General features: G+C 40.4%; 1 protein-coding gene and 1 long non-coding RNA gene across 2 annotated transcripts; both read right to left on the bottom strand.

The window, feature by feature from the left end:
• Window positions 1–1,421: 1,421 nt before the first annotated feature.
• Window positions 1,422–5,237, bottom strand: LOC124260848. The gene is made up of 3 exons (XM_046695165.1): window positions 4,740–5,237; window positions 4,169–4,315; window positions 1,422–2,805 (listed from the first exon to the last, which is right to left on the bottom strand). Exons 1-3 carry the CDS (start codon window positions 4,933–4,935, stop codon window positions 2,555–2,557), a joined length of 594 nt encoding a protein of 197 aa, XP_046551121.1. The 5' UTR covers window positions 4,936–5,237; the 3' UTR covers window positions 1,422–2,554.
• Window positions 5,238–13,313: 8,076 nt separating this feature from the next.
• LOC124260845 lies at window positions 13,314–13,728 on the bottom strand. Its single transcript, XR_006894190.1, has 2 exons — window positions 13,666–13,728; window positions 13,314–13,634 (listed from the first exon to the last, which is right to left on the bottom strand). It is a non-coding gene; the product is annotated as an uncharacterized LOC124260845 (long non-coding RNA).
• Between the last annotated feature and the right edge of the window lie 23 nt (window positions 13,729–13,751).

The following is a 13,751-nucleotide window of genomic DNA, read 5'->3' as shown; positions in this document are numbered from 1 at the left end:
GATTTTGAGTAGGTAGAAACGAATATGTACATGAAATGTGGTTTTTCAAGACGTTTCCGTCCATTTATTCACATCAGTCAACAACATTTAGCTAAAACATGAATATAGTTGCAGATTTCATACCCTTGAAAAATATATTAGTGACATCACGTAAACAGGAAATGGGGTACAAAATACAACACATACCACCAAGATCTGCACCCTAGGCGGCTCCACTCAGGCTCGCGCCCCAAGCTTCCACGCTAACCTCGGCGACCCTCCTACTCGTTGCGGCGTGACTCCCCTCCCTTTTCTCAAAGTTTCTTCCCAAAGCCCACAAACCGTTATGATAGAGCGTTTTTTTGCTAAAAAGCAGAACAACCGTTCATGGACAGTTTCTCAAGACCACACTGGCAGTTTCACCGGGAACCAATTTTCTATGAATTTATACAGTTCCATTGGAAACCCATGAATTGTTCATTCGGACAGTTTGTACAGAAATCGGATCCTCCAAATGAGCAGGGTTTTTCACTCTACACGGTATTTACACATCAACACTAACACTAAACATTCAATTTACAAATAGAGTGTGGTCGTCTGGCGAGATGAGACGTATGTCTGCAATGTTATATCAGGGAGACTATATAAAGATTATCCCTGGTTATATAAAGATTATCCCTGGTTATATCCACATCACGTCGGACGTTTATCCTGCTTGTCACATATCCAGGCCATGGACATACTCAGCAGCCACGCATGAGATGCTTGGGTTCTTCCACTGCTGCACTGGTATCAGACGACGAAACACTGGATGCTTTTAGCGACTGAAATCAGGCTCTCCATCTACAGTGGATGTGTGAGAATGTTGGCTGCGAGTGTGTGAGAGGAAAGGTGACGAAAGTCGCACATGTTCGTACTGACGAAACAACAGGAATTTTTCGTTCAGTTCCACTAGCAACGGATCCTAGTATGGCTAAGGGAGGCAACTATTCATTTTGATCAATAGTAAATGGGGGATATTGTGACTGATAATAACATGGAATAAATCAATTGAAATTGATACTGTGAATGCAACAGCTATGAGAACGGTTCAAGATAAAGGATCATTACAAATATTCAGACGATCAAGGAATCTCCTTAAAACAATTGAAATCTTTTCGCAAAACAAAGAAACTTACACTTCGGAAAAGGATTCCAAATATGAACATAGCCATGATTTTCTTATTAGTTAGTTTCAGAATGTATCAACATGCTTATATCTTAATTGTTTTAGAAACGTTACGTGACGATCTGTTTGATTGGCATTTTAGAAGTATGGTGAGTAATAAGAAAGTAAGATTCTTTATGGATAACAACTTCTTTATTATATATAATGCGACGTTTCGGTATAGATTGTTATACCGTTGTCAAGCAAGCGTGAAGTACTACAGCACAGGACGGACTTATATACATCAACAGGGATTAAGTAAAACAACATGTAGGTATGAATCATAAGGATTCATAAGTTATGATGTTGTGGACCTCTTCACTAGGGACCCTATAAATGAAACTCTCCAAATCCTCCGCCGACACATCTCTGAAATAGAACCCCCCCTTGACACTAACCTCACCACTGACTCCATCATCGCCCTGACCTCTGTTTGCATCACCTCCACTTACTTCACCTGGGAGACGACTACTGTGAGCAAATCCATAGCCTGCCCATGGGCTTCCCTCTGTACCCCGTACTCACAGAAATCTACATGAGCTCCTTCGAACAGCAAGCACTTAGCACTTCAACTATCAAATCTACCTGCTGGTACAGGAAGGTCGATGGTACGTTTGTCATTCTACAAGAAGACCAAGATCCAGCAACCCTCCTGCAACACCTCAACCAACAGCACCCCGGACCCAGTTCACCATAGAAACAGAGACGAAACGCCAACTTCCCTTTCTTGATGTCCTTGTAGTCAGAACCCCAGCTAACAAGATTCAAACCAGTGTCTACAGAATGCCAACCCACTCCGAAAATCAGCAGTATCAGACCACAGCATCAACTGTCCTAATCACAACATAATTTGGGACAATGCAGAGATATTATCGAAAGACCTCCAGGACTTCACCAAAAGAAAACTTGCAGAAGCAGTCCAAATCCTCAGACACAAGTCATCAATCAACAGAGATCAAGGATATCTCATCCCATCTGCATACAATGAACTCAGGAAAACAACAGAGCAGAGAATTCTAGCAATCATTGCTAATTAATCCTATCAGCCATGTATATTTTGTTCTGCCTCATGGACAATTGGCTTCCTCCTATTGTCACTGCATTGTTACCACTATCCATCGTTGTTGTTGTTTATCCCCTTGATTCATACCTACATGTTGTTTTACTTAATCACTGTTGATGTATATAAGTCCGTTCTATGCTGTAGTACTTCACCCTTGCTGGACATCGGTATAAGAATCTATACCGAAACGTCGCATCATATATAATAAAGAAGTTGTTATCGATAAATAATCTTACTTTCTTGTTACATAACGACATATATCGTAATGTCTGTCCTCAACGAGTATCATTACATTTGATTGTCCGTTACACTCCGTCGACTTCAGTGATGGACACATCGACTCCGTTTCTGTTTCGTGGCTCGTTGACGGAGACAGAACCTCCCATCTTCTTGCTGATAATAAACAGCACTGCAAGAATGATCTCCACCAGCATCGTCATCACAGCCAACCAGAACGAGAAACCGATGTCGCCAAGCCTTCCACCGGCATTCTTGAGACGTCCGTCACGTCGGTATGACGCCCCGAACACGGCGACGGCAACCAGCCAGAACAAGGCTGCAATGAATCAATACACACTCAGTAGCTGACATCCTGTAATTATCATGACTGTTTTAGTTTAATGTCCCTTCTGTAACAACAAACACCTCCATCATGCTAACAGTCCTGCTCTGAATACTTAGTAAGTTCGATTTAACGCGACTGTGTATTTTAGTTATTTCAGGTCGTGTGAGATCGTTAGAGTAAGCAGGTTACAGAAGGTTACCCCATTGCTTACCAAGGGTCATAATAGGGGAGAACCAAGGGTCAGCGGGTTCTAGGGACCTTAATGGCGCTACTCTGAAAATCCGATTGCGGCCCCTAAAACCACTTGGACACACGTGACCCTTCCGGGTAGCAATGTCCGGAACAAACACATGTACGCCTTGCTGCCAACCATTCTCGATTTCTGTCATGGAAAGTTGAGACGTATATGCTTGTATCAACTTCCAGTACAGGAAACAGTCAAGATAGAGACGAAAGGCCAAGGCATGAAAGAATACTTCACTGTAAATCTAATTGTATAAAAATGAAGTCTTCTCCATATGTTTACTAGTATATCCTAAGACAGGTGGGTCAAAGCTCTACTTAGAGTTCATAGTTTACAGAGTGGATAACAGATAATGTCATTTTTATGACCACATATGTTCAATTTCACATATATTGTGAAGCTTTTCCTTAATGTTGAATGGATACATAACTTCGTCATATTTTGTAGCAAATGTTGTCCAGTTCGGAGAATACAAGTGAAGGGGGAACGAAGTTAATGTACAAATGCTTGATGAATGGGTAACATTTGTTAAACTCAAAGGATTTGCAGGATCTCAGAAAATAACCAAGTTCAAGAACATTGTATGTCAAAACATTTGATTTTATACCTTCGATCGGTAAATATACCGATATCGGTAGATCTCTGTTTTCAAACGTTTAGTACAATTTATTTTAAAAAATCGAAAGAAAACGTCATTTAAAGGTTTTTGAGGAAACAATATGGGCAATGCTGGGACGCGACATTTGGGGAAGAAGTAGGTGTCCAAAGGGCACCAATTGTGATTTTCCGCTCTTTGTTAATCTGCATATGATTCAGAATTAACGCTGTCATTGGCATAATCAAAACAAAATAGGTCCAAGACGTTGTTATTTCAGCTTCAAGTAAATCGATGATCTAGTGCGTATTTAATAATAGTCAAATAGTTATTTCCCTGCCACTGCCACTGATTTACCCATCTGAAGACTTTCATCTGACCACCTGGTGTTCACTAAATAATAGTGATTCAGAAACACGTGATCATGATGCAGTCACAAAGGTACAGCTAACTCAGTTTTAAGCAGATTTGTAGTATACTACCCTGACCCTTCAAATGTGGCCAGTATTACTGACCGGTAAGTAGAGCCACTGCGCCGTTGGACAGATGGAACTGGTTCCTCCAGTCTTTGGCTGCCGACATACGGAGGATGGCGGCCACGAAGGTGAAGTTGACGCCAAGGAAACCCAGGCACGCCATTGCTTGAATAGCAACATGGAAACCTGAAGTGGAAGGGAATATTTCTGAGCCACACGATGTGAAATACCATTTATGTTAACATACTTAAATTGTTCATCACTTACATCCATTAGCGATGGAGTAATGTGATTATACCTCAGGCTTGTCGGTGTTCTGTGATATGTGATTACTTGTGGTAACAACTGTGTCAAACCACTCACTCGCTCTTCCAAAGCATGGAAATGTCTGGTTCGCTTTCAAAAGAGCTACCCTTGCTGCTGGTAGCGGATACGTGAACCCAAGCAAGGAGACCCGCAGCTGCTCGTCGTTCAACTTTACACAACCATGTATTCCAACTGTCCAATCTGTATGTTATTATTGGTGTCCTCCTATTCGTTCGCTTAGAATATACAATGCCTAATCACTTAAAACATAAGTACCATGGCTAAATAGTGATGTAATGCCTACCCAAGATGGTGCCGATGTAGGAGTAGCATGGGGTCACGAGGTCGGACGGACACGACGTCCACAACCCAACACTTCTAAAGGAGTCGCCGAAGACGTCGTCGTATATTTTGCCCCACACAGACGTGCAGAAGGCCGTCCAGTTGAACACCTGGGCTACCAATGCTGTTAAGACGGTTAGTACTCTCAAGACTGACATGACTTCAGAACAAATGTATTCCTCTCGAGGATGCAGTTCTTGAAATCGAAAGGATGGCGGCTCCAGAAGACGACTGTTATGGACGGTCACGTATACAGCTATGAGGAGGATAAAGACAACAACCAATTGTTGTCAACAAACATTGCTACAACAAACCAAGGTAAATATGTACAATGTTTGATGTAGTTGGCCAGGTACAGAGACTTGTGTTGATGTAGTTGGCCAGGTACAGAGACTTGTGTTGATGTTGTTGTCTAGTTTCTTTGGGTGATAACGTGTAGGTGTTGGGATGGTGTAAGATGAAAGAGTCTTGCCTGTCTGATGATTATCATTTGTATTGGTGGTTGAATGAATATAATTAGATCCGGCCATGGGGATATAAATATGTTCCTTTTACTACGTAGATAAACATTTCACGGACCAACAACCACATGAAGTACATGAACATGTATTCATCAGAACAGGTACTTTTTCTAGGGGGTACAATGCGGTTGGAAGTACATATAATGTGTTTAGAGTTTAGAGGGCATGGGGACGATATTAGCAAACTGTGGATTTACATATTAGGATAGTCTGTCGTACAGACCCTGAAGCAAATATATCCAAGAAAGTCCACGCAAGTCTAGAAAATGTGGCAAGTCTAGATATCCTCAGCTTCAGGATGAAGAAAGTCTCAGGGCTCCTTTTCATTATACATGTATTATAATTTGTTTTACTATGAACTTTTTTCAGTAAAATATGTTCCGTTCAGAAACTAGTTGTTAGTCTAATGTTAGGAGAGCCAGAGGGTTAAACGTCATACAGGACCCCGTTCCACCAAACAACCCTCTTTAAGATTGCCCTCAACCACTGTGGCATTAGTGTTATCACTGTTATGGTCACCCTCAACCATTGTAGTGTCAGCATAAGGTTCCCTCAGTCTGAGGTTACACCAGTTCCACAACGCTTCCTTAACTCCATCGCCCTGCAGGCTGGGATCGTGAGGCGGTGTGCTATAACCATTACCAGACAGACTGTTAAAACACCACTTGGATTCCATTGCCTGTTTCTGTCTCCAACTGAAGTGCTCATTTGTATGTCATAGCGTTATGGTCACATATATTTTCTAACCATGAACGAACACGAAATTATCGCAAGCTCATTATACATGTAACTTACTTTTTTGTAATTGCACGAATGTATGTTGTTTGAAACCATGTGTTTGTATCGTTTAGAGCTGTACAGCGGAACAAATTCTGAATACAGTTCTGGAACATGAGCGGTACATCTTCAGGTACCAACTTAGAAGTCACTGACATTGTGAAGATGCTGCTAAAACACCTGATCTCGTTAGTCGCTTAGCATAGGTAGATTTAGTCAACCCGGATCTTCACGGTGTTAAATTTAGTGAAGGTTATTTCCATTAAGTGTTTTATACAATTTATTGCACTCAGAAGCGTTCGCTCGTCACGCCGAAGACCCGGGTTCGAATACCCACATGGGTACAATGTGCGAAGCCCATTTCTGGTGTGCCCCGCCGTGATATTGCTGGAATATTGCTAAAAGCAGCGTAAAACCAAACTCACTCACTCACTCATTGCACTCAGATAATGTCTCCATGTTAAACATAACACTAATCCTTGATTACCGTAGATCCTCTAATAATAGCCTGCCTGTAAGACTTCACATGTATCTTTAACACTCTGTTCATGGAGGATGTTTCAGCCGGTTCTTTTCACTGGTTTACGTCATGGAAAAAGGATACAGATGTACAGTGAGTTGCAGGGCTTCCCCACTCATGTAATATCCTTATGACGAATGTGTGTTAGATCAAGGCGTGCCCTTAAGGTGATGAATACGGGTTACTTTTGGTACCAAACTGACCCACTTTTACGCAGGTGTGTGACCTAAGAATATTCCAGAAGGTGTCACATCACATCACATCAGTTCTAATAAAATATTTCTTTCTACAGTATTTGGAGAAACAACAAGAACACAATAGAATTTGTACACTCTTCAAAAAAAAGAAATGAGTACAGCAGTTCATTCGATATATTTGGACAGCAATCGCCATTAAGACAATTCCCGAGTTTGAATCCCGTTAATCATGTCGTGGTTGTTGTGTGTAGCGTGCAAGCGCATCCCAAAATGTGTTTGTAAACGTTTGTCATAAACAATGAAAACGATACGTGAAAAGTGCATGCAGAAAAAGCTTTCCACGTAATGCACGTGCAATGTGTCTGACACATGAGTAGAGACATCGACTATAAAAGGCTAAACCAAATTCATCATTTTATTACGAAATTTACGACGTACACGGAGATAAAAATAAATGCAAAGATTGAATGCAACTAATCGAAATATCGGCATCGGATGTTTGGAAGAAGGGGTGTCCCAGTCTGCCGTTGAAAAGGCACTTCAACGTCCACCACGGCACCATATCTCGATTATGACATCGATATGCCCGCTTCAGTTCGACCCAAGATTGTCCCAAAAGTGAAAGACCAAGCGTTACCACTCCTGCTCAGGACCGATTCATCCCGGTGTTTCACCTAAGTGACCGATTTGCTACAGCAAATGATTTCCGACCAAACCGTCTGAGAGAAGTGGGAATTTGAGCAGATCAACCAAAAGTTGATCCTGTCCTGACACCACACCAGCAACGACGTGCCCAATGGTGCAACGGGGTACAGGCAATCCGCTTGTGTATACTTAAATACTTTTAATACATTTCCTTTGTTTTGGGCCTATGTGTTTCTGTTTTTGAAAAGTGTATTATGCAATAATTATTGCATACAATTCTTTATGTGTAGTGTATACATTCGCGACAACACAAATCTGTAGAAATTCTATCACAAATACAACATTCTTATTTACAAAAATACTGCTTGCCAACTAAAATCAGTTACTTCACGGTTCAGTGAATTTCTCTAGACAATGCGTATTGTGTTTGAACACAACATAAGCTGGCTTAAGGCATGAACTCATGAAAGGCATGAACGGAGTTTCAGGCAGGTTTCTCACCCTTATTACAAACTTCTACATAACAAGATCTCGGATTATTTCCAAGTAACTCTGATGTAAGACAAGGAAAGAATCCCTCCCCTCTGTTCGCTTTCTTCATAAATGATCTTGAATCCTACTTAGTAAACAGTGGGTGTCAGGGTATACAACTACAGTTCTTTTCAGATTTCTATGTAACTCAACTTGTGATATTATTGTATGGAAAGTCGTCAAACTGTTCTCGTCTAAAACAACGCCTAATCTTAATAATCTTGCTATTGAAAATGTAATATTTAATTACACAAAGATACATTAACTTTGTGTGTGTTTTTTTGCTTTTATCTGCCATCTTGACATGTTAATTTATATGAATATAGTAATTTTGTATTCTCATGTACCACCTTTGGTGGTGTTTTGAGAAAAAAATTGAATTGAATTGAACTGAACACTCAGGCCGCCATGGGTCCTCTTACGAGGCGCGTGCCTGAACATGTTGAACGACTTCATGGTTCAGGGAAATTGTGGACGAATGAATAAGGTATCGTTTTGTAGCTGTGTAAGTGTACCTAGCCAGTCCCTCTATTGTTAGCTACTTCACTATAAAAAAAGATATTTTGTAATAAGGACGTGTCCAGTAACGTAGCCCTGCCTCGCCTCACCTCTTGATAAAACACTCCATTATTAATTCTGTGACTTTTGGGCATTTCAATAGCTGTGAGTTGCCAAGCACTTAAACCGGTAAAGAAGCAACGCGTGCCTGAACGTGTAGGATGACTTCAGTGAATTTGTATAGATACTTGAACACTGAATAGCCTTTTATTGTTCTGACAGACTGTAGCCCTTATTGTGTGAAAAATTGCGTGCACATAACATGAACCCGGTATTATAAGAATTTGAGATTTTATTACTTGGGTTAATTATGGATTTCAAAAATGCTTTTGATTCAATAGATAGATGTAAATTATGGTATAAGTTAGCAAATTAAGGGTTAGTGGGAAGTTATTGCCCGTAATTCTTTCGTTGTGTCTTTAATGTAAGATTTGTGTGACAAAGTATCTGCTAATATCCACACATTGTAGAATTCTGCAGGCTGAATGACTAAAAGTGGAAGTTTTGTTTTCTTTTTATGTAAGTGAAGTTGATGAGTCTTTCCTAGAAGATAAATGTATACCTTATGAGTGTAAATCTTTAAATATGTTTTGTTTATGTAAGATGATGATCTTGTAATATTTTCTGAATCTGTTGTAGTGTTGCAAATACAGTTATATTCATTGTCGGCTTATTCAAATCGTTGGGAACTTGAAGCGAATATTGCTAAAACAAAGCTAATAATTTTAGAAGAGGTGGTAAAGTTAATTCTTCAGACCATTGGTGCTATAATGACAGTGTCCTAGAGGTTGTTGGTTCGTTTACTTACTTAGGAATAGTTTGTTTTTTATTCTGATAATCGATTTTCAAATACTCAGATGCAGTTGTCTGATCAGGGTAGAAAGCCCCTTTTTCCCATTTACCATAATATCATGTTGGTCTCTCTCAATCCTGAATCTCTTTTATTTTTCTTTGATGGTTATGTCGGCAGTACAATAACTTATGCGTCTGAGATGTGGGGGTATAGTAAGGGATTAAATATCGAAAGGTTACATTCGGAGTTTTGTAAAAAAATAAAAAAAGATTGTTAGAGATTAAAAAATCAACATGTAATTCGATGCATGGTTTCTGCAGAATTAGGTCGTTACCTATTATTTCAGAGGCAGTATAACATAATTAAATAAGCTTCTTGTGACTGATAAAAGTATTTTACGTGTTTGTTATGAGTATTTGTATGAGGATGTGGATACCCATGGTGTTAAAACTTGGGCGTATCAGCTTAAATGTATTTTGTCAAGAATTGGATTCAGTGAACAATGGTTAAGGCAGGAATAACCAATATATTATTTATCAGTTATAAACAAAGAATTAATGATCAGGCAATCCACTTTACCTTTAGTCAGTTACACAACTAACAGTCGTCTAGTATCAGTCCTCCAGCAATAGATATACTCAGTATGATACTCACGTAAATACATTTGTCTCATACCTTGTTCTTTCATTTTCTTCTTGTCGTCTGTGACATCACCTAAAGATTCATTGTCATCATTTTCCATTTCAGGACATTTTTTTATCATGTTATTGTTAAACATTTTATCTTGTTATTGCTAAACACCTGACCATAGTAGTCACAGTCTGCCAGATGATGTGGTGTCTTCATAGCAGTGAAGTTGTCTTCTTCTAATTTTCTTTCTAGTCCAACTTGGGGTGTCCCAGGTGGACTCACTGGGAACTTTTCGGGACAACCAGTTTCTTCTTTGGAAATGAGAATGATGCTGAAAGAACAGACCACATTAATCACAAGAAGGCATTGTTGAGAGGATTTCTTCACATGTCTATTCGCTAGGGCGTTCAGAGTCCAAATGAAATGGTTCTGGTCTGTGAACCTCTTTCAAAGAATGGCCGAATGTGTTGGGACGTATTCTGGCAGCATTGCCAATGTGAGATGTTTCAGTGTCTAATCCAAGTATGAGCTTCAAGAGTTCAGATAATTGTTAGGATTACAAAAGGAACACGCTAAAGCTCCTATCTGGTTCTGATTATCTTCTTGCAACATACACGGCACCATATCTCTTAGTTGTGGCACAATGTCTGACATCACTTCTGTACAGCATCCTAGTTTCTTCCACTGGTTTAGGGAGAACAGAATACCCTTTGTAGTAGGTACAACTTTTCCCACTGTAGACTCATTTCCCACTGGCTGAGATCCACACCATGCTCATCCAATGGGGGTGGCATACATGTTAGCCGCCGCCACATGTGCATAAGAACCCGAGGGACCAGACTTCATGACATCTCCTATTTGCTGGAACCCACTGAGGAGCTCCAGCCAGTGTGTCAAGGTGAGCTCAACGTGACGTCAAGTTGGATAACTTCTCCCACTGGAATACATATAATACAGATGCAAATGTTCAGTACGTCATTCCAAGACTTGGCCGCTACATACACGTCAACTCTCAAGTCCAAATGACAACGGGGATCCTGTAACTCTGTTAGATTTTTGTCAGTAGGATCAGGAGTCTCAAGACCCAGTTATTTCATTGCTTCTGTCTCTCCACATTCTTCCAAAGCTTTACAGAAGATGGAGTAAGCTTGGGGCCCCCATCTGTGTCAGGTAGAAGGCAGTTCTCTGACACAGTCAAAGAAGATTTGAGGTTTTTCGATAATATCAGCTTTCATGCAGTGTAAGTAAACTTAGGCTCAGTATTATTCGTTACACTGCTATACTGAGACTCAGTATAGCGTATTCTAATTAAAGCATCAGTCACTGCTATACTGAGTCTCAGTATAGCAGTGTAATGAAAAATACTGAGGCTAAGTTTACTTAGACTGAGCTTTCATGTAACAATTAAGGACTTCAAAATGTACCACGTTTCCTACATGTTGTATAGCTTTCACTAGTCCGGACTGATTCTTCTTTAGACTACCATTGCGAACTGTTTCCATTTTCTATCTTCGAGGGAAACAGCCAACAGAACCAGTAGAGTCAAGAGCATTAGATCAGACTGCTCTCCTTTCGGATGTTTTAATTAGAATAAGTTTTCCAATGTCACAGTTGCCAGTTATATAGACACAGCAGTATAAAAATAACCAATGAGTAAAAGTAGGTGAAATTGGTACCAAAGTAACCTGTATACATCACAAAGGATACAGATGAACACCGAGTTCCGGGGCTCCGCCAATCATGTATTACCCTTTATGATGAATGTGTGTGAAATCAAGGTGTGCCCCAAGGATACAAATGTACAGAGAGTTGCTGTGTTCCTCCACCCATGTATTACCCTTTATGAAGAATGTGTGTTAGATCAAGGTGTGTCCCAAAGGATACAGATGAACTCCGAAGTTGAGGGGGCTCCCCAATCATGTATTATCCTTTGTGATTAATGTGTGTTTAGATCACGGTATGTCCCTCATGAGTTTGTTATTTTGATGAATGACTCTCCTATTGTAATTTTACCCCAAGTTTTTCAAACAATTTAGGTAATCTGAGGCACAGATTGTGAAACATATTTGATTTTTGATAGATTCATAAGCACAGAAAGAAAGTACAGTAAAAGCAAGAAGTTTTAGTGTTGAGAGGCGATGGTCAAAATTTGCTGTGGAATACAATTGTCAATGAGCATGGGGATGTACTCAAACTATGGCCTGATTTACAAGATGGCTCAGTCGCGCCAATGGCCTGATTTACAAGATGGCTTAGTGCAGCCAATGGCCTGATTTACAAGATGGTTCAGTGCAGCCAATGGCCTGATTTACAAGATGGCTCAGTGCATCCAATGGCCTTATTTACAAGATGGCTCAGTGCATCCAATGGCCTGATTTACAAGATGGCTCAGTGTAGCCAATGGCCTGATTTACAAGATGGCTCAGTGCAGCCAATGGCCTTATTTACAAGATGGCTCAGTGTAGCCAATAGCCTGATTTACAAGATGGCTTAGTGCAGCCAATGGCCTGATTTACAAGATTGCTTAGTGCAGCCAATGGCCTGATTTACAAGATGGCTCAGTGCAGCCAATGGCCTGATTTACAAGATGTCTCAGTGCAGCCAATGGCCTGATTTACAAGATGGCTCAGTGCAGCCAATGGCCTGATTTACAAGATGGCTCAGTGTAGCCAATGGCCTGATTTACAAGATGGCTCAGTGCAGCCAATGGCCTGATTTACAAGATGGCTCAGTGCAGCCAATGGCCTGATTTACAAGATGGCTCAGTGCAGTCAATGGCCTGATTTACAAGATGGCTCAGTGCAGCCAATGGCCTGATTTACAAGATGGCTTAGTGCAGCCAATGGCCTGATTTACAAGATGGCTCAGTGCAGCCAATGGCCTGATTTACAAGATGGTTCAGTGCAGCCAATGGCCTGATTTACAAGATGGCTTAGTGCAGCCAATGGCCTGATTTACAAAATAGATTAGTGTAAACAATGGCCTAACATGTAAGATGGCTTAGTATAACCAATGGAATGGCTTTCAAGAGACAGCATCTAAGTGAATGTGGTTATAATTGTACCTCATGAACAAAGGATGATGAGATGGCCAAGCATTGGCACCAGTGGACAGACATGAGTTGCTGTGGTTTGTTTCAAAAACAGTCGAACCAGTGAAGTGGTTGCAGTGAAGCAGCCAGTCAGCATAGCAACATCCCATAAATGATTTCCTTGATTCCTTACTAGAAATATATCACTCTCTCACTCTCACTCTCTCCTCAGTCAATCAGTCAGTCACTCACTCACATTTTGCACACCTCTGGAAAGGTGGACAAATTTGTCGATATTTTGAAGGTTTGAAGTAAGGCACACAAGACAGTGTATCCAAAGTTGGTTGTTTATTAATCAACAAGTGATAATATAATTGTGTTCTGTTCCAGTATCACAGACAGCAACCCCTCTCCTTAACATCAAGCAGTATCCATCATTCTAATGAGTTAAACAGCTGCTACAACTGTCTTGTCACATCTCATCAACCTGGGTATTCCTTGGACAAGTTTTCTATTCTGTATACAAAACATAAAGCTCACTATACAACTGTCTTGTCACATCTCATCAACCTGGGTATTCCTTGGACAAGTTTTTCTATTCTGTATACAAAACATATAGCTCTGTATACAACTGTCTTGTCACATCTCATCAACCTGGGTATTCGTCTTGTCACATCTCATCAACCTGGGTATTCCTTGGACAAGTTTTCTATTCTGTATACAAAACATAAAGCTCACTATACAACTGTGTCTTACAGCAAATGACCACAA

Source organism: Haliotis rubra, unplaced genomic scaffold, assembly GCF_003918875.1.
Source record: "Haliotis rubra isolate DU_JTF1 unplaced genomic scaffold, ASM391887v1 Scf78, whole genome shotgun sequence".
Taxonomy (NCBI): domain Eukaryota; kingdom Metazoa; phylum Mollusca; class Gastropoda; order Lepetellida; family Haliotidae; genus Haliotis; species Haliotis rubra.
This window is presented reverse-complemented; position numbering and strand designations above follow the sequence as displayed.